The sequence below is a fragment of the Aptenodytes patagonicus genome, chromosome 6 (assembly GCF_965638725.1).
Source record: "Aptenodytes patagonicus chromosome 6, bAptPat1.pri.cur, whole genome shotgun sequence".
Taxonomy (NCBI): Eukaryota; Metazoa; Chordata; class Aves; order Sphenisciformes; family Spheniscidae; genus Aptenodytes; species Aptenodytes patagonicus.
The window spans coordinates 53688169-53715092 of NC_134954.1; the positions used below are offsets into that span (position 1 = coordinate 53688169).

Consider the following 26924-nt stretch of genomic DNA (forward strand, 5'->3'; position numbering starts at 1 on the left):
TTCTGCTCCCACTACACGTACTTGGAAAGATTAAGTGGTGAAGTCCAAATACACATTCCTACTGTGGACCCCCATGCAAAGAGCTAAGTCTGCTCTCCCTGAAGTCTGATGGCTTTGATGCAAACTGAATTGGGCCTTAGGTGAAGGAAATGCGTTAAGAGTAGTACTTCTAAAGAGACCCTTCAGTCCTTAATAGCCTGTTAAGAAAGGAGGCCTCTAACACACACCAGTATTGTTGCTTGCTGTAAAACAGAGGTTCAGTTAAAGAAATGGGCCACTTTAAATTGTAGAACAGCAAAGATGGATGAAATCTGAAGAATTAACTGCTGCTATTGGGTACCTTACCCAGGCAGACAGGCAGAGTCTTTAGGTTTGTATGACTTGTCATTACCGGCGTTCTCTCCAAAAATGTGCATGGCTACAAGTAGCCTTGCTTTAGTATGATTAAACAAAAATAACAAAAAAGCTTGTCCTGATAAAGGCACAGGATTTAATGATGAAACTTAAATGTGACATTGGAAACACAGCTTGTAATGTAAAATGTTTTCTATGTGGAAAAACCTGGGTTTATCCAAGGACAGATTGACCACAAGATTACTGAATGCCAGTGGCAATTACAGCTTTATTGGATAATGCACTGGGCAGATCCTCAGTCTCTGTAAACTGTCCTAGCCCTGAGAAGTTCGGAAGAGACAAATTTACAGGTGCAGATCTGACCCACTGTTTCTTTTAGTGAATGTGTTGGGTTTTTTTTTTAATTAGCCATCAGCTTTATATCTTTATCTAGTCATATATCAACCTTGGTGTTTCTGTCTGTCTGTTAAGAATTGGGTGAGTTTGGACACTAAATTAGAACTGAACCTTGGTCAAAAATCAAGCCTTTTAATTTTTAACTTCTGTGCTTAGCATGCATCTTTAATGTGTAAGCAACATGGTTGTTCGTTCTAAATTACACCTTTAACAGCTTTTCTGATTGCTTGCTTACAGCAAAAACCAGGCAAGCAAACACATCCCAAACTGTATTTTGAATTAAAAGCAGAGTTCAGTGAACAACTGCATTGCCTATGTTTTTTCCCTCTAACCTTCTAACAGATGTAATCTGCATCTTCTTAAACCTGAAATAATGAACTAAAAATCCCTAGATCTAGTTCAGTCAGAAAACAATCAGCTGACATTTTAGTCAACAGGAAGCTGAGAGGGAGAGGTGTGTTACACTGGCATGGGCGATTTTGGATGTAGTTATGGGAAAGCCTTGAGGTGTTTTGAACCTGATCTTGCAGCTCTAGTCTCGCTGAAGTCCCATTTGATGTCCAGCAGGACAGGGTCCCTTTGCTTGGATGATGAGGTGCCACAGTAAAGTGAGAGGATAAAATTTTAGATGAAGTAAAGAACAGCATTGTCCTATGCTGGCTCCTTAGTGACTATCATTCTTCAGCAGTGAAGCATCTGGGCTGATCTGTTCATTTGTCTCTGCAAATTTTGTCTTCTGAGTGCAAAGAATAATGGGTGGGGAGGCCTTGACCCACACTCAGCACAGGGCTTCCCCTCACTATCAACAGTGTCTCCACCATTCCTGTTTGAGAATCCCTCTTGCCCAACACCCTGTGGGAAGTACAGATGTGTAGAAGTGGTAACGGTGAATGGGGCAGGAGCACACCTTCTGGCTGCCAGCTGTGTGGGAGTGAAACATAGGTAGGTGCCTCCCAAAGCCTGTATCCAGGTCACCTCAAACATACAGTGACAGAAGAGTGCACATAGCTGCCAGTCTGGGGTTGCACCTCCCAAGCACTGTTTGCCCTGTCTGCGTGTTGCTGGGGTGTGAACTGCTTTAAACAATTCCCGTTCTAATTAAGTACGGTCAATCTGTGTGTTGGCTTTTCAGGCACCCATCTGTACAGAGCGAATCTGCTTGCTTCTCTCTGAGGATCCCTTCCTTCCCTCCCCATCGGCGTTGTTGGGGGATTAAAGCAGTGGCGGCCCCATACACAAACGCAGCTGGTTCCGTTTGGTCAGCCTGAGCCTTGCTGTGAAACCACGACAAGAATTCCAGTAAGTTGGCAACACTGAAACACAAAGAAAACAACAATAGGAAAAGTCCTTCCGTGCAGAAAGGAATGTTTCAAGCACTGTTCTCCTACAGTGAAAGGAGAGAGGGTGGGAGGGAGGAGAGAGATTTGAAGAGGGCAGGTCCCCCCCCTCCCCCGGCAGCTCTGGATCTTGTGATGGAGAGATCTTATCCTCTCTTTGTGATTCAGAGGTGCCAGGCAGCTAATTGAATATTCTGATCTGCCCCCAGTGTTTCTTGTGGCTTGACCCCGGTGCTGTGTCGTACCACTACACCAAACAGCCCTGAACCTGCATAAATCACAACTTGCAAAAGCCTATGCTCCACATCTTCTCCCCCTTCTCCCCCCCGCCCCCCCCCCGCCTTTTCTATCTTGATAGATAGAAAACCTTTACGGAAAGGTTTAGGGGGATTAGCGTCCCACAGGACCTGGAGAAAAATCACAATCTGCTAATAAGCAACAATATGTTCTTCAGCAACTTTTGCAAGAATAATGCAGGCACCTCTACCCCTTAATTGAAATTGCAGTCCATGGCAAAAAGAAGAGTAGTTAATGCTTTGAAATATCGCTTAAGTTCTGTTGCAGCATCAGCAAACACCCACTGCAGTATAATGAACATGGCATGAAGCTAACGCAAACAATATATGGAATTTATAAAGGTGGTGTCATTAAAATTAATCTGACAAAGCCTCTTGCAAGACAAATAGACCCATCTTTCTCCCATGGTATGTATGCACAGTAATCATTGTTCACATGCATGTGTATGTGTGCACACATACAGAGGAAGGAACAGCTTGGCATAACTAAATTTTCTACATGGAAGACTATTTCTGACTAATGTAAAACAAAATAATGATTTAACTTCACACAGTTTATGTATGATGCTTCTGATCCTGCAAGCAAAGCCTCCAAAATGTTTGGCCTTTTCCCAATACTGCATTCCAGCCTGAACTATTAGGGTATCTTTATCTTTCCGCTGTGATACTATGTACTGTTCTACCCTTGTTAGTAGGTTCGTGATTCCTGAAATGGCAGCAGTAAAACACAGGCAGACATTTCATGTGTGCAGCACACACTGTTGGAGAGTTAGAACCAGAGTAAGGTGTCTCCAGCTGATATCTTAAGCATTCACAGCCAAAGCACTTTACCAAACTGATTTTATCTGCGAAGAAAGTGCACAAGTAAGTTTCATCCCTACAGTTTTCCTTCCGCAATATTTATGTGAGGAATAGTAATAATAAAAGGTTCTAAGCTTTATCCCCTGCATTGGTAAGTAGGTGGTGTGATGTTTTTCAGAGTTGTCAAAAATACTTTTCTTGTTTGGAGTATGCCTTTGGGACACTAAAACCTGGGACATATTTCACTTGCAATTTGAAATTCCCCTGATCTACTTAAAATACGTAATGTAGCACCAATGGACTCTGATATAAAGTCTGCAAAGTGCAGGGACTTGGAAGCATCTTGCCTATCCTGCAAAGTGTGGAAGGAGGGGCAGAGGCAGCCTGTGGCTGCAGGGCCTGGAGCAGTGCCTGATTCCCTCATGCTAGTTCCGGGGCCGCCGGGTATAAAGAGCTTTATGCAATGTCTGGCGGGTGGGAGTTTATAGAAAACGCGATGTCTCAACAGGCGAACACGCCTTTCTTCTGCAACTAGCGGGATAAGAAAAAGACACCAGGCTCCTTGTGCTGCTGCTGTGCAGATCAGCACCCCGGAGTCGAGGAGCCAGCTTCTGAGGGAGCTGGAGCATCCCAGCCCAGATGGGACCTCACCATCGGATCGATGGAAGAGCAGCAACTGCTTGCAAACTGCTCGTATTATTCACTGCATGCATAATGCAGGGCAGTTGCCAAGGTAAGCGCTGTGCTCCAGCCTCTCCGGAATGGGACTTGCACTGCAAGGAGCACATCCCTGTTCTGGGGACTTCTATGAGAAAAAGACCAAAGTGCATGAAAGTAGAGGGTTAACGGGAGCCAATTCAAGGATTTCTTTCTAATAGCTAGGGGAGACAGTTGGCTCTTTCCAGGAGTCATTTGATGGTCGATTTCTGTTGTGTAAAAGGAAGTAGCGCCTTAAAAAACACTATAAACACCTCCGGCTGTTTAGCTTCACTTCATCTTGGTTTTAAATTATCCCAGGATGTTTTTTCTGGTTGTTTTTCTTGTTTGTACAAACTTTTTTCTGGTTGTACAAGACAGCAACACACAAATGTTGCTAAATTTGGAGGGACAGCTCAGACTTTGCAATTGCACAGTCTAAACTCACAGTTTTACAGAGATGCAAGTGGGCAGCTTTTCCTGAGATGAGTACTGCTTACTGGCTCTGTGGATAAGGTTAAAAAAAAAAAAAATCACCCCAGAGTTTTTGCATTTTTTCCTTGTGATCTTTGTGCCCTTTTTGTTGCTGAAGTGGGGGTGGTTTTGCAGAGCAGAGTTCACCTGCATTCCGAGAGCAGGTTTGGTGACCACTAAAATTGTACCTAGAGTTGTTTTTGATGAGAAGCGCACAGGCTGCGGCACTTGCACATAGGCAGGTTGTGCCTGTGGGGGGGCTTTATGCGTGGACAGGCTTGCATACGTGTGGTATATGCAGTCATTTACAGAAGGCTATAAGAAAGAAACAGATGCTTAGTCTGGAGCACAATAAGCTCCCCTTAGTCGGTCTCAGACGCAGATTTGAAGTTAAGAGAGGGAGAACTTTTTCTCTGGGCTTTGCTGTTGCTAGGCGACACCTGGGAGCATGTGACGGGCAGAGCAGGCTGCGTGCCGCTCCTCTGGTACTAATCTGGCTGCTAGGGATGGAGTAGCCATGTCTCCAGTCCTCTCCCCAGCCTGTGACTGCAGCCCATCTCGTCCTGTCTTCCTCTCTTCACGCAGTTTAATTGCCCTGCAGTGAAAATGAAGCCTGTCTTGTTGGAGTGAGAGTGGCTGAAGTGCATTTCCTCGGCCCCATGTATTGACTTGGCAGTCCTGCTGGTTGTGTCTGTGTATTACGTGTGCGTTCAAATTGTTAATCTGCTTTCTTTGCTCAACTCTTAGTTTAAGCTCCTTAGACAGAATCAAGTAAGTAATTATACAGCAACTGCTGCTAGCAGCTTCCACTTACGAGCAGGGAGATAGGAGATAGCTAATGTGCAGCAGGAGACCTGCAAAAGCTCTAGCCAAGGAGGTCACACTGGGCAGAGTTAATCCAATGCACTATTATTTTACATTGGATAGAATGGAAGCTGCAGTGCTGATCTAAAAGTTTCTTTGCTCTACAGCTACTTTTGACTGTTCAGGATGTGTCTGGTAAATGCCATGACAGGATAAGCAGTGGGAAGCTTTGAACTAGCATCCGTAGGCAGTTTTTACATTGATGGTGTCCTGCCCCCCTCCCCCCCCACCAGAGTAGAATAACTGTGCAAATGAAACAATATAGTTTTAGTAACGGGTAACCGATACTAGTAAAACCTCTGGATAGCAATCTTGGCCACACTGTGATTATTATTGTGAAATATTTGGTATCCTTAAGTTCCAGCTCCTTGAGAGATCATGTCAGACTGTCATTTAAAAAAAAAATTAACAGAATCATGAAAGTGATTCAAAGGCTCAGAAGGAAAATGGTGAAAATCATATTATCTTGCCTAATCCTCAATATTTTCAAAGGTGCTTCCATGATGTTTTTGAAGGTTTTTGTTGGCAATACCTGAGTGTTCCCCGTATAAGCTCGATGTTTCTAGAAGTAGTTTCTCCTGAGCACTTGCTCAAATGATAGTATCATGATTCTTCCTTGATTTATCTAATTCTGGATTTACTGGAATTAAACATACAATTTATAAACTGAATAAAAATACTCCCTCTTGTAATTGCCAGTAGTACAGGGCCTGGTTCTGCAACCTTTACTCTATAAGCCTTGTTGCCTGTGGGGTAACTGTTATCAGAAAAAATTGCAGTAGGAATCTAAAAAACTACCTAAATGAAGGTAGTGTCAAGAAGGAGCATCACGGGACTAACGTTAATGTTTGTTTTGAGGAAGCTCAGTGCTTCACGCTCATAGTCATAAACTAGAGACACTGGATGAATGTTGTACTCTCAGCAGTTTTGCAGAGGGCAAATGAGATCACTAGGGCAACTTCACATTTGAACAATGAGTTCTTTAATGTTACTGCAAAGCATACCAGATCTACATACTCGTGCAATATTCCACGTAGTATCTGTTATTGGGCTCACCTTATCTAACATGGAAGGCCTGCTGTACTTTTTTTGATGAGGATTTAGCACCTGAGAGCATTTGAATTTTTTCTGTTCTTAATGGTTGCATCACAGGAACTGTTTAGTTTCTTTATAAAATCATTTGTATATATAAAATATAAATCATTCATAGAAACCTGCTTTTCTTTATAAAAAAGAACCCTTCTTTCTAGACACAAAGTATTAAGAACATTCTTCACAAATCTACTATAGGTAATATTTCTATAACCTATATATTTCAGATCACTTAAATTTCTTTCATTGCTTTTTGGTGTCCCTTAGGTTTTGATGACCTGCTTTCAACAGAGATGATGTAAATCTTCCAGAAAATAAATGTATTTGTATTAAAATAATATGAATTATTTAGTAAATGACATTGGTATTGATTTTTGTCACCAATTCTGTTAAATTAGTGCAAGTTACAAAACAATGCCAGTATCATCTTTTTTCAGACTTGCATGTATTTACACTGAAATTCTGGCTTCACTGCGATTTATTGCACAGTACCAAATTGCTATGTAAAGGCCAGGATTTCACTGTATTGTGTAATTTACAATGTTTAAATTGCTGTTTCCTTCCCCCCTCTTTCTGGTGGATACTTCTGAGCGTCTTTTTATTTCTTTAGCACACCATGTATGAAATCAAAGATGACAGATTCACATTTCTGTGAATTGTATGAGATCAATGATTGCTTAGCCAGGCTGTATATTTTCCTTGCTGATAATCATAACATTCGTGTAAACTTTTGAATTCTGGGAAATGCAGCTGGAAATGCAAGCATCTCCATTAATGGTCTTTACACATATGCTAATTTTTTTAATTTTTGGATTCTATATTGAGTTAAGAGGCCAGAAGATCACAGCTAGGCTCATTTCTAGTATTTATTTTTTGCTGCTCTTTTCAATAACTCATAGTTTACTGACTTTTTTTTGAGGTTTCTGTTGTTGATCTCAAGATCAGAAGACTTTTAATTTAAAGTATTTTTTTAGGAAAGCTGATTATCTATTCTGTACGCATCTTGGCAAAACGTGATTTCTGCGGAAACTTTGCTGTAACACAAAAGTTTGTGCCTCAAATTTGATTTACATCCTGAATCTCTGCAATGATAAATCATCAGCTTAAATGTGTCCCAAGCCAATATGACTAAAATTTGTTACCATTATAAGGTCTCTATTAGTCTGAGAATGAAGGCTATTCTAGGAATGAATCTATATGGTGTGATATATCTCAGAAATCACAATGAAAATTTGCATGAAGTGAGGCCAGTAATGAATAGGTACAGTAAGACTAAGTAGAGAAGAGCTACAGCAGCTCTTTCCAGAATGGCACGGAGAAACATGCTTTTCCATCAAGCATTGTGATAGTTCAGTCTCCAAATTAATAATTCATTGTTTTTTAGACATTGCCTTCACTCAAATGTATTTAATCTGTCTGTAGGATGATGTATACTGACGTTGCTGTAGGCGACAGGCCAGAGTCAGTATTCATACTCCCTTGTACAGCGCTGTGCACGTTTAATTGACAGAGAAGCCTGTCTGTACGATTACGCTCCTGCCAAGACCTAGTGTTTGAAGACCTTGAGTGAGACTTTCCTTGGGGGACTGAGGATTTGGGAGTAATGAGAAGGGAGAAAGGATGGCAAAGAAAATGAATATACCAATGCAATCCTGACGTACAATTCAGTAGGTATTGTGCATGACCTATGGGCTGCAGTTTTCATAATCCTGCACTGGTATAATTTCCTTGGTTTTTCTTGGAGATGTACTCGCACAAAATCAGGAGCAAAAATCCCACTGAGTGTCCATCTACCTGGCTCTGAACTAGTTTATTTCCTAAGGGCTAACAATTTAAACATACCCAGCAATGAAACACATTATAATCTTCTCACATTTGAATTAATGAGTGGTATTTCTGTGCACTAACAGTCTTTTTTTTGTGTGTGTATGTGTGTGTGGTTCTTTTTAATGAGTAGCCCTCTTTTAGTACATCTCTTGATTTTTCTTAATAATTTACTCTTTTTCTGTATTCTGTTCAGCAAAGCATATCAGGAATTTGCAAAGTAATCAGCTAAAGGAAAGAATGGGACAAACCCCAGAATTTTAGTTAAAAATTGAAAGCAGTAACTGGATGACACCTGTTTGGATTTAGGTTCTATGCCAAATGCTAGAATTACAGTAAATAATTAAGCTACAGGAGTCAAGACAAATAGAGACAGAACATCTAAGGAGATCTCAACTAAGATAAATGTGTGATGTATGCGATGCTTCTATTTCCCTGTAAGACAACCCAAAACCTTCTTTCATATATTGAGCTGATTGGAAATTTGAGCAATGAAATCCTACTTTAATCCGGATTTACTTTCCATGTGTTTTGCAAGAAATGAGCAAAGATTCATTTGGGGGAAAGGTAGAATGCAGTTTCATTAAAGCCTTTTAATTCTTTTCCTTTTGGGCTTCCTGCATTGACATGAAATCAATCACACTGTTTGGAGCCTTTCCCCTTCCATATGCCTTCTTGCACTGTTAGATTATTGCCAGATCAAAGCCCAATGGTGGTTTTTTTTAACTCCTCATTATTTAGCACTGAACCTGGAGGTTCTTCTGTTGAGATTTTTTTTTTTTAATCTGAATACTCTTATTTTTAATTGAGCAGTAAACAGGCACATTGTAGAGGTAGTTCATTTTATCTTTATGAATATTGGATCAAATGCCATTCAGTCTTCCTGCAATAATTATTTTTAGATCTGAGAGCTTGTGAAAACTCTTCAGATAGACAAATATGTAACTCTGAATCACATTGTAATATCACTTTTTTAAGCAGGAGTTTATAATTGTTTCTCCTCTTTTAGAGCTCTGCTTAAAAAGCACTGGAACCATATAGCACTTTGGATCTTTCAAAGGAAATTACACTTTCTAAAAGTTGTCATTGTTGAAAAACATTAAAGGTCCCTTCTAATTAATGATCTACAGGTTGACATCTATTTAAAGAGAAGTTGATGTTTTTATTCTACTGTGGCTAATTAGCAATGATAATCAGATAATTTGTCAGCTTCTTTTTAATAGCTTACACTGAACGTGGCAAATAAAGGACAGAGCCTTTTTTCAAATTATTTAAAACTAAAGTGCTTCTTTATATAATTTGATAATTATACTTTATTCTTAAAGATACCTTGAGCTGTTTCTAGATGAAGGAATAACAAGGTTTCTTCTGAGTCAACCCAGTGCAACTCCATTAATTTCAAAGAAATTATCCCTGAGTTGTACTGATCTACGAGATAGAAAATAGGATTCAGTGAAGAGTAAACATCTCTTTTAATAGCTTATTATTGTTTGAGATCCATTTTGAAGTCCACTTTCTTATGATAATGTTCATTTTACTGACTGCTTTTTGCTTCCTTAGCTCAGCACACTTTTAGAACAGTTTAAGAAAATGAAGTTTAATGAGTAAGCATAGAAATGTTTAATGGAATGGATAGCCTTTAGCGGATTCCATAAGCTTTTACTGCTGGTTTCAAGGCTTTTAATGTTTTCTTTGTTTTGCAATGCTTAAAGTGGATTAGAGATCTAAGGATCACTGTTACAAGTTTTGTTTTGGATTAATGAAATGATACATAAGAGTTGACTGAAATTGTTCTACTTTTATGACCTGTTCTATTTTATGCTTTTAACATGAATAAGTTGCCTTTGTTTTACAATCGAGAAGCCAGATCTTCAGCAAAAGGGCACCGTTTACAGCAGCAGTGTGCCTGCCCAATTATTTTCTTGCACAAGCAGGTCATGATACTACACCCTGCTGAGTTGAGTCGAAGAATGGGGGTCCGTTCCAATAGGGACTCCCTTTGATGGGGATTGCAGGCTCATGCTTTTGTGGAGCAAGAAGGATGGGGGTTTTAGTTGTGTTCTGTGGCACCTCTTTAAAAAAAAAAAAAAAAAAAAAAAAGGCATAGTCCACAAGATATCCCAGGAACTGATACATTCACTGATATATTCAGAATCTAGGTATGGTTTTTATCTTCACAAACCATTGTTCACATTATCAACTCAGATAAATACACCACAGAGAGTTTAGTTTGATGAAGTATAGGGCCTGCAGGAATGGAGTACATACATATATCAGTAATCCTCTGCAGGTTTGCCTGGAAGAAGGAGGTTTACTATGTAAAGTTCCCATCATTCAACACCAGTGGGAGACCCCATTTAGTCATACCTTGTCAAATAAGGGTATAGTTTCGTGAGAAGCGATGAGCCAATTGAACAGTTCACTGCTGCTGAAAGCAGGAGGCCCCACTCTCCCTCCCTCTGTCCTCCAGTGTCCCATTCCCATGTTGCTGCCAGCCTTGAGTTCTCGCTGCTTGCTTTGTGCTAGGACTGCTGCTCATCGGACCTCTCTGTGAGCTGCTTTCACTTACAAATCTGGAGGAAAACTAAACCAGGCCTAGGGAATTAGGTGGTTTCCTGGTGGGTTAGTGATTTAGAACAGCATGCAGAAAGGTCTGGTAGTTACTGGAGTTTGGAAAATAAAGTGAACCTTGGCATCAAGTGGGAGAAGGAGAGGAGCTGGAAAGAGGGAGAGAAAGAGAGAGCCCTTTTTCCTATGGTAAGTCAGTGGGTTGGCTCAGCTGGCCATGCAACCACTGCTTAAATGCTACTGCTAAGAACATATAGGAAATGCTTGCCTAGCATGCTAGTTACAAGAGTGGTCCCATCAGGGCTATAGTGAACCAGTGTTAGCACTGCGGGAAACCCTTTTGTAAAGTTGTCTAGTGTAAACAGATGGCTTGACTTGAATGGGACTGCTCACGTGTTCACTTTTGAGCAGGATTGTAGGGCTATTCTCAACCTGCTATGCAATAAATGAGTTGGATGATAACCAAGTACATGGAATGCTGCTGCAGTTTTTGTTGGCCTTCTAGCTGTGTTAATAAAAATAACTTTTACTACTGCAAGGTCTAATAGGTTTTTAAACCATTTCATGTGAAACAAACGAGCTCCAGTTTGTGTCTGAAATGAGTGACAAATTTTGTGGTGTCTTCCGTATGAATATGCGAGCTGTTTTTATGAGCTTTGCAGTTTTTACTTTTCTGTATGAAGTCAGCCACAGAATGCACTTTAAAGCCTCACTGAAAATGAATTTTTGTTCCTAGTATTCTGTAAATGTAGCAAAGTACTAAAATTCCTTTTGTTACCTCTGCAGTGCATGAAAGGTATTTAGTGGAGTAATTAAACTGCATCTACTTCAGTTGTTAATCTGAGCATTGACAAATTTCTGTTGGCTGAACCAATGGGAAATCTGAACAGAGCCTCAGACATAGCTCAGTTGTGACCTGTCTTTTTGCTCAGGCAGGCCGGCCATCTGCTTCACTGGGAGCTCTGCCTGAGTAAAGAGGGCAACAACGACAATCCGTCTCCTTTGGCACTTGCAGAAGTGATATCCTGTCATGGCATTTGTGTTCTAACTGTAGGCAATTGAAAAAAATGACGATTTAACAAAATCGGAAATGCAAAAATGCTGTTACAACTAGCTTTTATTAGTTTTTCAGTTTTTAACTTTATTAAGCCTGCCACAGAATGCGTTATAAAATGGTTATCTTACAGTGAAAATACAAAAAATAATAAAACTTTAAAGCTGAACTTTAAATCCTTTAGGAATTTGGGTATCTCTTGGATTTGTCTGAGGAAAAAAGAAACTAAAAGACAAATAGTTAAATCCAATAAAATAATGAGTAGCAAAATTTAAATTAATTAAGAGTGAGGTAAGAGCTCCAACCTTGATGGATTACTTTATCCATATTAAGACTTTATCACCTATTAAGTAACAGAAACCATTCCTCTTTGGTTTTTGTTTGGTTTCCTAAAGAAAAGACACTTTAGCAATCAATTGCTTTTTTTTTTAATAGATGTGCAATACTTTTTATCTTGTTGGCCTATTTAATTTTTTCTAATAGGGGTCAAGAATTCTCAGAGGCTTAAATCCCAAGAAATTTCATAAGGTAGGAGAGAGGGAGAGAGAGAGACCCAAATTATCACCCTGTTAAGGGAAAATCTTGGTCATTAAACATTCTGTATGGAGATACTCTGTGGCCAGCAATATACCAGGTGTGGTTGCAATCTTCTTCCTAGCAGGCATTTTGAAAGACTGATGGAAACTATTGCTATGAGGAAGGGATTACGATTTAAAGGTTGCACGTCTGTAGGCAAATGCCTGTAGTTCTGTGAGCAATGTTATAATTTATAAGTTGTGTGCTACCACTGTGAAACTTGGGAGACAACATGTGCCTTTCCTGTGGTTTTGTGTGTTTGCTTCTGGATGTAAGTACATAGTATGCAGTACTTGCATGCTCTTGTGTTTCCAAGGGTGCAGCAAGTGTAGGGCTTACCCAGCTACACAAGCTAGAGCAGGAGACCCTTCTTCCCTGCTATTCACTTCTGTGCCTGGAATGCTACTTAGAGTAGCTAGCTAATGTAATTTAAAGAATTACTTAAAATATTATGCCTAGCAGCCACCAATGAAGAGAATTAGCAGCAGAATCAAGCATCCTTAAAAAATCCAGATGGGTGAGTAAATCTGACAGTTGTAGAGTTTGGCTGGTGAGAGGAGATCTGAGTAAAATGCTTCCATTGGGGCTGACAGGAAGGGTAATGTTTCAGTGGGAGATGATATTCTTGTATTTATCCTCTTCTGATGAATTCAAGCACTTTGTCTTTTTAATTTGACAAACTCATTAGTATTCCTATTTGGGTGAAAGGATTTTTTAAAATTATTTTTTTAAACTGAAAACTCTAAAGAAATTTACCACATTTAAAAATGACATAGCCAAAGGATGACTTAATTCTTATTGTTCATCTTCAGGTCTGTTAAGATCAATGTGCTCACACAAAATGCAACTTTGACAACATTGTTGTTTCAGTTCAGGTGATCCTTTCTTTACTCAGGCCTGCCTTCACATATGGAATTTCCTTTTCAAGAAACTTGATAAGGAGTGACAAGCCATAGCTGTTAGCTGCTAGCTGAAATTGAGTCACTCCTGAATAAGGGAGAAACGTGATGAGTGTCAATGCATCCGAAGAAATATATGTATTTCCTAATGTCATGGGCAACAGTAAGTAGCATTAGAATGTCTGTCTAGGCACACTAGATGCTTGTAGCATATGATCTATCTATTCTGTACTGACACTTCAGTTTTTCCGCTTTTCTGAAAATGTTCTCACGTTTAGTTTGCAACAAGTAACAGTCACTATTTTTGAAGTGCAAAATGATGACTAGTACCCTGTGAAGCTTTGGGACACAGCTTAAATTGTCTTTTTTATCTAGAGTCCCACTAGTTATGATGGTGCTACTCAAGTAGTGAAGAATTTTGTTACAGATATGGCTTCTGTGGTGCGAAGAGAGAAATAGCTTTTGCTTTATGTGCTTATCGTGTTTATTGTCTGTAAGAGAAAGTGGTTTATTTTTTGCATGACAAGTTTAATTTTTCATTTAATAACTTGTGATATAGTATTCCAGTAAGGTTTATGATTTGGCAAAGTGTTACATGTTGCATAGCAATTTTCAATCTAGCAATAATACATAAAAGAAATATAAAAAATTACACAATCTCACTGTCACAAACTGGATTGGAAGGCTCTTACTGAGGCTGATTCCTAGTGCTACAATGACTCATCAGCTTTCAGGAGAGCACAACTGAATTGAATGCAGCTCACCATCTCAGCATGGGGTCTAATTTTGAGACCAAACAGCACATTGGTTGGAAAACTTATTTAAAATACAGTACAGCTCTCAAAATGAGAATAGTTTCCTGAGAAGGTTGTTGTATCGTCTGCTACTGCATCTATTGGACTTTCTCAGTAGTATGTACTGTACATGTTCTCTCTAAGTTGTTCAAGCACTTTTTTTTTCCGTTTTCCACACACTGTGTAGTTGTAAATACTTCCTAGTCTTGAAGATTTTTCTCGTTTTGTCATATTCCCCCCCTGCCTCAGTCTGTTACCCAATTGTTATTCTACAACAGCCTTGGGGCCATTAGCAAGGTTCATTCTTATGAAAATGCTTGGGATACTTCCTTCTGTGAGTAACTGGGGGTGTCTTTATTTCTACTGTTTTTGCTTGTTCTTCTTCCTCTTTATGTCATTTGGTCAATTAGAACAGATTTTTGCATATTTAATGTGCCGCTCATGAAAAAGAAGCTTAGGAGAGCTCAGACATTTATGCTTCCTTAGAGATCCACAGTGCTTGCTTCGCTTACCCAGCTAACAGAATCGCAATTGATTTATGTGGATTAAGACACCTAATGTCAAGACAACTGGTTGAGGTTATTCAATTTAGTGCAGAACATGTTCTTTACATGTAATGTGTCTGAAATACATTTTTATATTGTGAAGGCTAATCTTTCAGTACTGCAAATACTGGTTCTCTTGAGTTTGGCCATACAGATAATACTTTACTAAATTCTCTAAGAAAGGAGTACAAGTAGTTTTTATTAGTCTCACCTTGGAAAATACTTTATATACAGTTGGGTTAAAGAAAGTGTCCAACAAAAATTAATGGCTGATTCTCAGTTATCACTGAAGTATGAGAAATTTGACAGTGACTTAAATGGAAGAAAGAACCTGGTCTGTTCAATATAAAGAATATTCACTTTATCAGTAGAAAGGAGTATCACCTCCTGTCTATTAGAATTAGCCCTTGCTTAAAAGGATTATTTCTTATTCCTGCCTTGTAATAGGACTAAGAAGATAGTAAGAGTTTATTTGTTGCTTTTTAGAAAGTGTGTGAGTTGAAGCAAGATTATAAAGGAACTTAATTTTTATTAATTTGCTTATAGTACTGTATGATGGTAAAGATACATAGTGTGGATATGTGCTGTTTGTGAGCATGTATGATAAATAAACTGTCATGATTTTAAATCTAAGTTTATTTTTTTTACATTTAGGGTTAGTGTGAATAATACTAAATTATTGTATATCTTAATTTTTTTTTAGTTCTTCCAGAATGGCTGGTTTTAAAGTGATAATGTAGAAACCATAGTTATTTTGTTCTGAATACCAGAGCTTTTAAGAAAAAAAAAAATTAAAACTGAGAGTTTTTTCTAAGAGGTCCATATGTGGTTTATCAGAAAATTAGGAGCTTGTTCTCTTTATTATTAGTTCAGGCTTATACTTGAAAAAATAAAATTGAATAGATTTGGTAAAAATGAATTTATAAACCGTTTCTATTTTTATCAGGCTGTTTGCATTCATTGCTTTTTCAATTAATAAAGCTAAAGTAAGGCAGGGAGGATGAGGATTATGAATATCTTCAACGTTGCTAGGAGGCATTTACAGTGTCATTCCTTTGAACTTGATGTCTGCAGGAGACTTGAACCCTTTTTTCTTTGCAGGAAAGCTTTCCTGCTTAGTTTCAGTAGATTAAAATCCTGAATTTCTTTAATTCTTGGATTTATGTTGAGGCATTAGCAGAAATGAATCTGTAGTCCTTTTATAACTGTATTAACTGAAAACAAATCGTTTAACATAGAATACACTAATTTTAAGTATTTTTTTAAAAGATTTTGCATGAGAGCATTATTAAAATGAGATTTGATGCTTTAGTTTTAACAGTGGTTTTAGTTGACAAATGTCTGTATGTGCAAGAGCATGCAGACACAAAGCACAGAATATAACGTAGATTTTACTGTCTCCAGACTTCCTTTGTTTTTTGGTTTGGGTTTGTTTTTTTTTTTACTACTTGGCAAGTGGTTTTGAAAGGGAAACCACAAAAATCTTCTGTTGCTGCAGTGAAACATGGTATTTCTAAGTCCATACTGAAAGACAAAACTTTTACTTTTGTTCTTGAATTTTAAGGTGCTTTTTATTAAAAATCAGTGAGTAAAAATTTAAAATGTAGTTACTGGGTTCTACTCTGACAGACAAGATCCATTTATTACAGCTTCTAATACCCATCATTCCACTGAACTCAGGATGTGATTTACTCAAAACTTCCTCTCCTGTGAGTATGGAGTATCTAGCTCATTCATCTGAGATGGAAATAGACTTTGCATATCCAGGTAGGCTTACAGAAAGAAACAAATGAGCAAAGATTAAACTTAAGTTTCTCTTCTGTTTTCATTCCTCTCACCCTCCTGACATCAGTTCTATTTATAATCCAATAATATATAAAGTTGTACATGTGAGTGGATTTTTAGGGAGAAGGGCTAGAAATATAATTTTCTGCTGTTTGGTGGAGCAAAGGCTTTTTTATTATTGTCATCAATGGGTTTCTACTTTTTTTCTAATTTTTGAGGAAGCTGTGCAACTGGGACTTGGGAGCCAAATCTCTTAGTCCAGTTAACATGTCAGTGGAGAACCAGATCTGTTGCTTCAAGTTCAGTCCTTTATCATTTCCACATCCCCCCTCCCGTAAAGAAATCTGAAGTAATCTGTATGATTTGTGTACCAGAAAATTTTCTAAAATGTCTGCATCTTTGCTTGGGGGCTAGGGAGTGCATAATAAAACAATCAAATTAAATAAACTAAGTACTTCTGCACATGCATCACATGATGTTGTTGGCATTCAGAAGAATAAATGAACTAAAAAACAGAGTAGACAACTTTTGTGAAGAGTAGCGCATTGATCACTGTTAAACACACCAGAGTTAGAGATGGAGTCTCTGGCTAGGAATCCTTCCAACACTGACTGGTAGAAGGTTGGAGGCCCCTTCATAGGAAGGATCAAGGTGTGTGTGCCTTGTTTCTTGTGCTGTCTAATAAATACACCAGCAAAACAGTGTGCCTCTCATGTACTGTGACTTCCTGGAGTGCTACTGGAGAAACAGTAGAATATGAATACGCATTGGTGAAGGGAAGAATGGCACCATTTGGCCTTTGCTTGTTGACATTGGGGCACCCAGGTGAGTTTAAGTGCCTATCATCTTTATGCTGCGAACTGTCTAGGGTGTGACCCTTCATTTTGTTAAGTGTTTGTACAGTGCAAGGCACTGATCAAGAGTCCTTGATCAACTACTGAGTCTGTAGATGCTATTTTACTAAAAATAATCTTGTTATAGTATGCGATTGGATGATAATTCAGTAATAGAAATCCTATACTTCCCTATTAACACTGTAACTCTCTCTCTGGCACTGCAGCTCTTCTGCTTCAGATTGTCCCTTGACTAGTCCCCTGTCCACCTATCAATCTGTATACAGAGAACTTGCAGTCATGTGAAGTGGGTGCAGACTCACATTTGTACTGTCTTTGTGTTGATATTGTCAGTTAAAATTATTTCTCTAATATAATCTAGTTTAGAGACATGTAGGTACAAAAGATGTTCTGTGTTTCACAGTCTTGAAGACTGAAGATCTTGTACTGCTTTCTGTAATACCTATAAATGCTCATGTGGTCTGTGGTTTTTTTAATCTGAATAGTTTGTATTAAATATAATGGAGTTTGCAGAGTGTAGAAAGACTGAAAGTTAAATATTGTCTCAAGGTATATGAAATTTAGTGTAATTTTATCAGACTGTATTTTTCTTTATATTTTAAATAATCTTTGTTCATTTGCCTATTATAATTGCTAGCAGAATACTACTTTTCAGTATCACAGGGCATTTTACAATAATAAGCAAAGGTTTTTCCTGAACTATGGGTTTTACTTCTTTCTTCATTAGTGTGGGGGAACAGAGATGGAATTTCCAGAGGTTTAGCTTCCCCTCCTTAAGCATTCCAAAACCTCAGGCTGTTTGACATAGAATTAAGCTAGGCAAAAATCTGACATCTAAGTGTATGGAAGGTGATTCTCCAGGATTCTTCTACCTGTGAGGCCACTGGAGTGGGCTCTTCTGTTTGGGGGCCAAATTGGAACAAAGAGTACCCATTGTTGGAAGGCAGAAAGGGAGAAAAGAGAGCTTGTCACTTATTTCTATTAAAATTTATGTGGAAGAGGCTTGTAATGTACAGTTCATTTGCACTTACCTGTTGAAAAACTGCAGATGTATTAAAGGTGGAACTGTGCAGTTGAAAAAATATTGCCTTGAAGAACGTTACTCTTTTAAATGCAAAAAATATGTTGAGAGAGATGATTCCTCAAAAATATGTTGAGAGAGTAATTGCAGCAGTGTAAGTTTCATTTTTGAGTGGACAGCTTGAGAGTGGTACAGTCTACCCTGGGCTTAATATATTCTTCATTACTTTAAATCTTTCATTCAAGCTTAACTGTTGAAGAGGTGTTAGCAGTTCTCAGAGGTATTGTGAGCATGAGGAAGAAAGAACGAATGAGGGTTTTTGGCCTATCCTGTATAGTCAGAATAGACAGTCATGGTGCCATTAATCTGGATGACAAATGTAATTCAAAAGATTTGTAGTCAAAGTTAAAAGTATGAGGGACTTCAAGGTTGAATGGGCAGGTAGAAAATGTATGAAAAGAATTAGAAAAGACTAGAACTGTTCATAGAGGAGCTGAAAGGAGTCTAAAGTAATGCAAAGAGTGGCAGAGAGTAAGGCAGTATTGGTTTCCATTATAAGCTGAAGATAACATTCTGGTTTTAATACAAGAGTATTGAATTTAGGCTTTAATTCTCAATCTAAATATTTCTACACAAACATATTGCGGCAAAGGAAGCACAGAGGAGGTTGAGAGGGTGTAATGGACTGCCTTCCTATTGAAGGCTGTAGCCCTGTGGGTTAAACATTGTGCTGTGAAATGCCTGAGGCTATTAACCTCTCTCTCTTCTGCTGGAGTTCCATATGACTTTGGGAGACAGTCCTGAAGGGCAAAGGGGTCCAGGAAGGCTGGATGATCTTCAAGAAGGAAGTCTTAAAGGCGCAGGAGCAGGCTGTCCCTGTACACCTTAAGAAGAACGGGCGGGGAAGACGACCGGCCTGGCTGAACGGGGAGCTTTTGCTGGGACTCAGGAAAAAAAAGGAGAGTTTACCACTTGTGGAAGAAGGGGCAGGCGACTCAAGAAGAGTACAGGGATCTCGTTAGGTCGTGCAGAGAAGAAATGAGAAAGGCAAAAGCCCAGCTAGAACGCAATCTGGCCGCCGTCATTAAAGACAACAAAAAAAGTTTTTACAAATATATTAATGACAAGAAGAGAGCCAAGGAAAATCTCCATCCTTTATTGGATGCAGGGGGGAACATTGTCACCGAGGATGAGGAAAAGGCTGAGGTACTCAATGCCTTCTTTGCCTCAGTCTTTAACAGGCAGACCAGTTATCCTCAGGGTACTTGGCCCCCCAAGCTGGAAGACAGGGACGGCGAGCAGGATGAACCCCCCATAATCCAAGAGGAAGCAGTCAACGACCTGCTGCGCCACCTGGATGCTCACAAGTCTATGGGGCCGGATGGGATCCACCTGAGAGTGCTGAGGGAGCTGGCGGAGGTGCTCACCAAGCCACTCTCCATCATTTATCAGCAGTCCTGGTTAACAGGGGAGGTCCCGGATGACTGGAGGCTTGCCAATGTGATGCCCATCTACAAGAAGGGCCGGAAGGAGGATCCAGGGAACTACAGGCCTGTCAGCCTGACCTCGGTGCCGGGGAAGGTTATGGAGCGGTTCATCTTGAGGGCGCTCACAAGGCATGTGCAGGACAACCAGGGGATCAGGCCCAGCCAGCACGGATTCATGAGAGGCAGGTCCTGCTTGACCAACCTGATCTCCTTCTATGACCAGGTGACCCGCCTAGTGGATGAGGGAAAGGCTGTGGATGTGGTCTACCTGGACTTCAGTAAGGCCTTTGACACCGTCTCCCACAGCATTCTCCTAGAGAAGCTGGCGGCTCACAGCTTAGACAGGTGTACTCTGCGCTGGGTCAAAAACTGTCTGGACTGCCAGGCCCAGAGAGTTGTGGTGAATGGAGTTCAATCCAGTTGGCGGCCGGTCACAAGCGGTGTTCCCCAGGGCTCAGTTTTGGGGCTGGTCTCGTTCAATATCTTTATCAATGATCTGGACGAGGGGACTGAGTGTACCCTCAGTAAGTTTGCAGACGACACCAAGTTGGGCGAGAGTGTTGATCTGCTCGAGGGTAGGAAGGCTCTGCAGAGGGACCTGGACAGGCTGGATCGATGGGCCGAGGCCAACTGTATGAGATTCAACAAGGCCAAGTGCCGGGTCCTGCACTTTGGCCACAACAACCCCATGCAGCGGTACAGGCTTGGGGAAGAGTGGCTGGAGAGCTGCCCGGCGGAAAAGGACCTGGGGGTGCTGGTTGACAGCCGGCTGAACATGAGCTGGCAGTGTGCCCAGGCGGCCAAGAAGGCCAATGGCATCCTGGCCTGTATCAGAAATAGTGTGGCCAGCAGGAGTAGGGAAGTGATCGTGCCCCTGTACTCAGCACTGGTGAGGCCGCACCTCGAGTACTGTGTTCAGTTTTGGGCCCCTCGCTACAAGAAGGACGTCGAGGTGCTGGAGCGTGTCCAGAGAAGGGCAACGAGGCTGGTGAGGGGTCTGGAGAACAAGTCTGATGAGGAGCGGCTGAGGGAACTGGGGTTGTTCAGCCTGGAGAAAAGGAGGCTGAGGGGAGACCTCATCGCTCTCTACAACTACCTGAAAGGAGGTTGTAGCGAGGTGGGTGTCGGTCTCTTCTCCCAAGTAACTAGCGATAGGACGAGAAGAAATGGCCTCAAGTTGTGCCAGGGGAGGTTTAGATTGGACATGAGGAAAAATGTCTTTACTGAAAGAGTGGTGAAACATTGGAACAGGCTGCCCAGGGAAGTGGTTGAGTCACCATCCCTGGAGGTATTGAAAAGACGTGTAGATGAGGCACTTAGGGACATGGTTTAGTGGGCATGGTGGTGTTGGGTTGATGGTTGGACTCGATGATCTTAGAGGTCTTTTCCAACCTTAATGATTCTATGATTCTATGATTCTATGACTTAGTGTGACATTGAGTAAAATTCATTAGTGTTGTGAAGGTTGACTACCATCCTCTAGTGGCAGTGGGGTTTGTCTTTGGCAGTGGTTTAGCTTAGGATACTTCATTCCTATGCAGGCAACACTTGTTGGGCAAAACTTGTCTTGTAGAACATAAGGTAATTGTATTGAATAGTGCTTGTATTGCATTATTTCCTTTGGTAAGAAATAAATTTATTTTTGATAAAAGCAAAAAAAGGTATTTTGTTTGGTTAGTGTTTTGTTCAATCTTTGCTCTGACAAAATCACTATTATGTTGCTTTATTCCAGTGGAAAATAGTGGCAGTGATGTTGTGCAAGTAGCTTACCCAGAGTCAGTAATATTAGCCTTCTTGTTTTTACCTGAGCAAACTGTGAATCTTAAATATCCACTCAGGAGTCTCTTATAAGAGAATCCCAGGCACAGAGAACCATGAAAAGTCTAGTGACAAAGTTAGCGTAAAGACCAAAGATAGTAAGCGAGAAGTTCAGAAATAGTGCTTTGGGCTATATTTTTCCAGTGATGCTTCTGATCTTTGGTTTGCATTTGTCAGTAGTAGACTGGTTTATATTAAAGATGATATATTTGTTTTTTCCTTGGTGTTTTCCTGAATATTGAGCAGTTGAAAGAGATCTTATCTTTCAAAATTATTTTTGTTAATGCCCAGAGAGTCTTCTTTATATATGTTCTGGTGTGATTCATAAGGTCTGACGTGCGTTTTTTAGTCTATATTTTAGTAGTGCTTTAATCACAGTCAGAAGACTCAAACTGAATTGTAGTAAAAGAGGAGCAACACCAAAAAATTCAATCATTTCTGAATTTTGAACTTTCAAAAGTCACCTAGATTCTTTTCTATCAGCAAATTTTAAGCATGACAGTGAAGACTGATTGTTTTACTGTTTGTTTTTAAACTCGGTGGTTATTTCCTCCAGGATTCTGTTTGCCTGAAAGAGGTGTTTGGTTTTATCAGCATCTGTCAGAGTAAATCAGAATTTCTATGGAAATTAGCTCATTAGTATTATTTTTTGGCAATGTCTGACTGATTCATGAGCTGCCTTGCCATTTAAAAAAAAAAAAAAATCTCTTATTGAAAGCAAAACCTTCCATAAAATTACTAATGACTAATCCCTCAGTGAATTGAGGCTTCCAATAATGGCAATAAACAAGCAGATACCCCTCGTCTTCTGACAGTCCCTGCTTTTGCTGAAACCCAGGTGCTGCAGGCTCACATTGCATAGCATATACCAATGGAAATAGTCCTTTTGGACTCCATATGCTTCCTCTGTGGATCATTACTAGTGAGTGAGAGTAATGCCTGCAACATTTTTACTTAAATTAATACTGTTTAAAATGTGTAACTAAATTCATAGTAACTAAATCAGAGTTCTTCAGATCTCCTAAGTTTCCAGTACTTGTTTTTAGCAGAATATGTACAGTTAAGTTTTGAGAAAATGGTCTCTGTAGTTGTCTACAGTAACAAACCTGGTTATTGCTGACATCATTATTTTTCTTTCATTCTGGATATTTCTCCTGGGTATTTGTAGCAGTAATTTTGTAATCATGCATTTTCCCCTGATTACTTTCTCCTTTATCAAAGTTAGAATAGTTTTTGTTTGCAGTTGAAACAAGCTTTTTAGAACCTTGGTGAGAAGTGCCCTTGATACTGGAGATTACTTTTACTTCTTCCATATTACTTATTTTCAAAGATTGTCTTTTTAATGAATTAACATAATTATCTGCTATGTAATTTTATTTGTTCTAAAGATAATATAAAACAGTGATAAGTGAAGTATCAGTCTTTCATATTTTTTATAGGTGTTTCAGAGCTCTTTGCCTTCAGTTATAAGTAAGCATGGAAGATAACATTTGAAAAGCCTAATGCCATAATTAAATGAATTATAACAGGTCTGCTGAAGAATTGTATAAATGGACGTTGATACAGCGCTTACTGTATGTAGGTGTGAGCAACTTAAACTGTAATTCTGCAAAGTATTACAGAGTGTAGGAGAACTGCGTGATTTGCAGGTTTTCTGTTAACATTCAGTTACCATTTCTCATATTGTACAAAGGCTGCTATGTTTATAACGCTTTCTAAAAAGTTTATCAGTGTTATCTCATTTTTATCACTTTAAGGGTATGTTTAACTATAGTAACTTAATACAAGATAGGCAAAAGAAATTAGCAGTGTTGTACATAGTGCTTGAAATTTTTTTGGCTAGTTATTATTTAGAAATAATATGCAAATTGTTCATATTGCTTGTTTATAAGCATTTGTTTCATTAGAAATTCTAATCATGTGGATGCAGATTTAATTCTGTATTGTAACCTCTTTTTAAGTAAGTGGCTATGAATATTCCAGTGGTTTTGAATAGCACTAATATACTAAACATACAAGCAGATTTAGTATTTGCTTTGCATAGTAATTCCAATTGATAAATGGTGGTTTATGTGTTGTGTTTATTAGAGCTTTAACTGCTAATCTCATATGGAAATGTTGCTTTGTAGGGCAAAATTCAGCGAGAGGGCCTGGGATTCCAGAGTGAACTTGTACATTCCTTCAGGGCATTTTTGCAAGGGAGGTTGTTGTGTTTTAAAGGTAGTTGATAAGAGACCTGCACCACCAACCCCAGACCTGCACCACCAACCACCATCATGCATTAGTCTATAGAAGGTATTTGGGTGAACATACTCCTGTACCACTCCGTACCACCATTTATCCAAGTGAAATTTTTGACCATTTGCAGGATACGTTATAAATCAGGATGTCACTACCAGACAATCAGATTTGAACATTCCTTGCATAAAGTAGCTTGCCTATATCCCTTAGGAATACATCACTTAACTGTGTTTATGTGACAGTGTTGATATGCCTGGTTTTACATGAAAGTTAGGGTAGCATGTTATTTATGTCATCATGAATTCAAAAAGTAGGTGGTTGTGCTTTATGTATACTGAGGTTATCTTCTCTGGACAAATCACTCAGAATAATTGAAAGATGGAGTTTTATCATATGGCTATTAATTAAATCAGGAAACAGGATTTTTTTTCTTCAGAGTTGGACTTTGCTACTACCTCAGACTTTTTCAGTGTTCCCTTCTCTGAGGTGCTGACAACAGATTAACATGAAACAGAGCTCTATTGAACTTAATTATGTTATAGCTCATTGTTCTGGGGACCTATAAAACTGTTCACTCCCTTTTTATGAGGCTGTAGTCACAATGAAAGGCCGTAAACAGTGCATTTTCTCTTTCCTGTGGGGCTGGAGATTTCATTAGTTGACTCTAATAAAGGCCTGATCCAGCTGCATTTACACCTGGGAATGAATGCTTCTTTATCAGGTCTTAATCCTTAGTAGGTCAAGCAGGAGGGAATGACAGCAGGATAGCTTTTGATCAGCCATAAATGTCTGAAAGCTTAATTTCTTTTAAAATTATTTGCTATGCAAATGTTGACTGAAGACATGCTTTCCTGTACTTCAGAGGAAAGATTTTAAATATTACGGCATTATTAAAAACCAAAACAAAACTGAGGTCTTTCTATACTTTCAAGCAGTCACTGCTGAAACAAGATTTCCACATCAGCTAAGTGGATGATGATGATGATGATGATGATTATTATTATTAATCCTCAGAGACTCTGAGGAGGACTAATGTTTAGCATGTTTAGCCCTTAGAAATAATGTGGAAGATGATGCCCTACCTTTATTTAAGTCTATACTGCTTGTGAATTTAAAATTGATACATTCCTGCTAAATAGGTTTCTGTAGTGTAGGTGCTCCTCTGAGACTTATTTGGGTTATTTTTCCTTTTTTTTTTTTTGTTTGTATAAGATACAAATATTAAAATTATGGGAATTTTCTAGCAATTTAGTTGGGAAATGTCCTGTAAGACTTAGAGCTCGTTCTTTTCTTTTTTTGGTTGACTGGGTGTGTAGAGATCTTTTTTATATATATACTTATTTATATTTTTATATTATCATAATATTATTTTCTCTCCATGCCGTAAGGTGATGGATAGATTACAGTTGTTTGACATGAATGCACTCCACTGTCTGTTCTTATGTGCTGGTACTGCTAACCTACTTGTTACTCTGCTTTACCACAGGGTGTGAGCGGGGGCAGTTTCGCTGTGGAAATGGTCGCTGTATTCCTGCAGATTGGAGGTGCGATGGGGCTAGAGACTGCTCGGATGATACAGATGAAGCTGGTTGTCGTAAGTGAAACAACTATAGAGCAACTTTTTTGTAATATAAGAAATACTGAGATCCCAACGTGCTCAACTGTACCTGCGGTACAAGAATGAATATTGGAGGGGGAGAAAACTACCAGTTGTCTTGAGATGCTGCAGAATCTGCTTAAGAGTCATATTTCTTGAGTCCATTGGCTTTGGTAGTCAGAAAATCAAGTAGCGCTCAACTTCTAACATGACTTAGCCTTCTCTTAAAAATCTGAGTGTCCAATAATGCCGCTTCATTTGATAACTAATGTTCTAAGTAGATGTAGAAATGTATTATATTCTATTATTGCAGTAATCCTGAATATCGGATGTACATACAGCTACCACCAGCATAACTTGAGCTCCAGATCTTTGGATCTTTCAGGCCCTAGACAACAAGCTGTACCTACTGCACCTTAAGTAGAGTCTTGGTTAGTTGTCTAGAGTTGGTTGTGTTATCCTCAGTGCCAGCAGCTCAGGGAGTACAATTGCATTCAGATGGGCTGTAATATCCATTCACAATGATTCTCTCAAGATGAATGTTAAAAAGTTGTGAAAATGAAGAAATTGCCTCCACAGTCTGTTTTCAGGAACTCGCCTGCACGTTACCTTCTGGGTTCTAGTGTTCTTTGAAGTCTTGTGGGCTGGTGCAGTTATCAGCCCACGTATAGGTTAGGCCAGTTTTTGCCCCTCAACTGATAGGGAGTGAGAAAGACTAATTTATATTGATTCTTTTCAGACTGGATTGTTTCTTTGCTACTTGACCCATATAATAATTGGAGGTCATTCACACAGCTTGGCAGTCTGATTTGTTGCTTAGCACTTTAGTTAGCTCCAAAAACCAGTGCAGTTCTGGATGAAGAATTCCTTAAACTGCCAAAACAAAATGGCATTGTCCTATAGCTTGCTATTTCAGCTTAGTTCTGAACTGCAACTGGGAAGAAGTGGTTGGGCTTTGAACAAGGAGTGGGTAAAATTCATGTTGACTTTGTGAAGGATAAAAAAACCCCCAAACCCCGACACTTACTACATTTGTCATAGTTCTAAGCATGAAGTTGAGTTGTTCTCATTTTCATACATGTAATGAATTAGGAAGATGAAAATTAAACTTTTCAGGTTTTTTCAATTAATTGTACTTTTAAAAACAATATGTTAATGTGCTATAGGTAGCGGGGCACGTAAGTGTCTAGGAAGATAGTTTTAAACTGTTTAAAACTGGCTAAGGTTAAAATTATATTACAAGATTATTCTGTGGTTCTTAAACAGGAATCGAAAAAAAGTGTGCATGAAGTGCATTGTCTGTAGTATGTGATCGATTTTTATCCCTCTAATTATTTTACCTCTAATGTGATTTTGTACTTCTCAATTCTAAACCTACAAAGTGATTTAATTTTCTCCCTTGATGCTTTATTTACATTGTTAGTTGTGCTTGCATATCATCCCATGAGCACAAAGTGTTTCTAGTTGACTTCACAGTACTGCAAAAACATGATCCTGAGGAAAAAGATGGTTGAGACCAGAGTCCTGTCTAGTGGACTGTGTTGTGCTAGT

At 39.2% G+C, this 26924-nt stretch overlaps 1 protein-coding gene across 3 annotated transcripts in view; it reads left to right on the top strand.

The window, feature by feature from the left end:
- The first annotated feature begins 3688 nt into the window (after positions 1-3688).
- The window catches only part of LRP2 (LDL receptor related protein 2), a 135440-nt gene continuing 112204 nt past the window's right edge, over positions 3689-26924 (top strand). For all 3 annotated transcript variants that reach the window (XM_076342668.1, XM_076342670.1, XM_076342669.1), the window contains exons 1-2: positions 3689-3917; positions 25263-25370. In XM_076342668.1, coding sequence (XP_076198783.1) covers positions 3824-3917; positions 25263-25370 — 202 coding nt within the window. In that variant the 5' untranslated portion in view covers positions 3689-3823. The remainder of the gene's footprint in view (positions 3918-25262; positions 25371-26924) is intronic.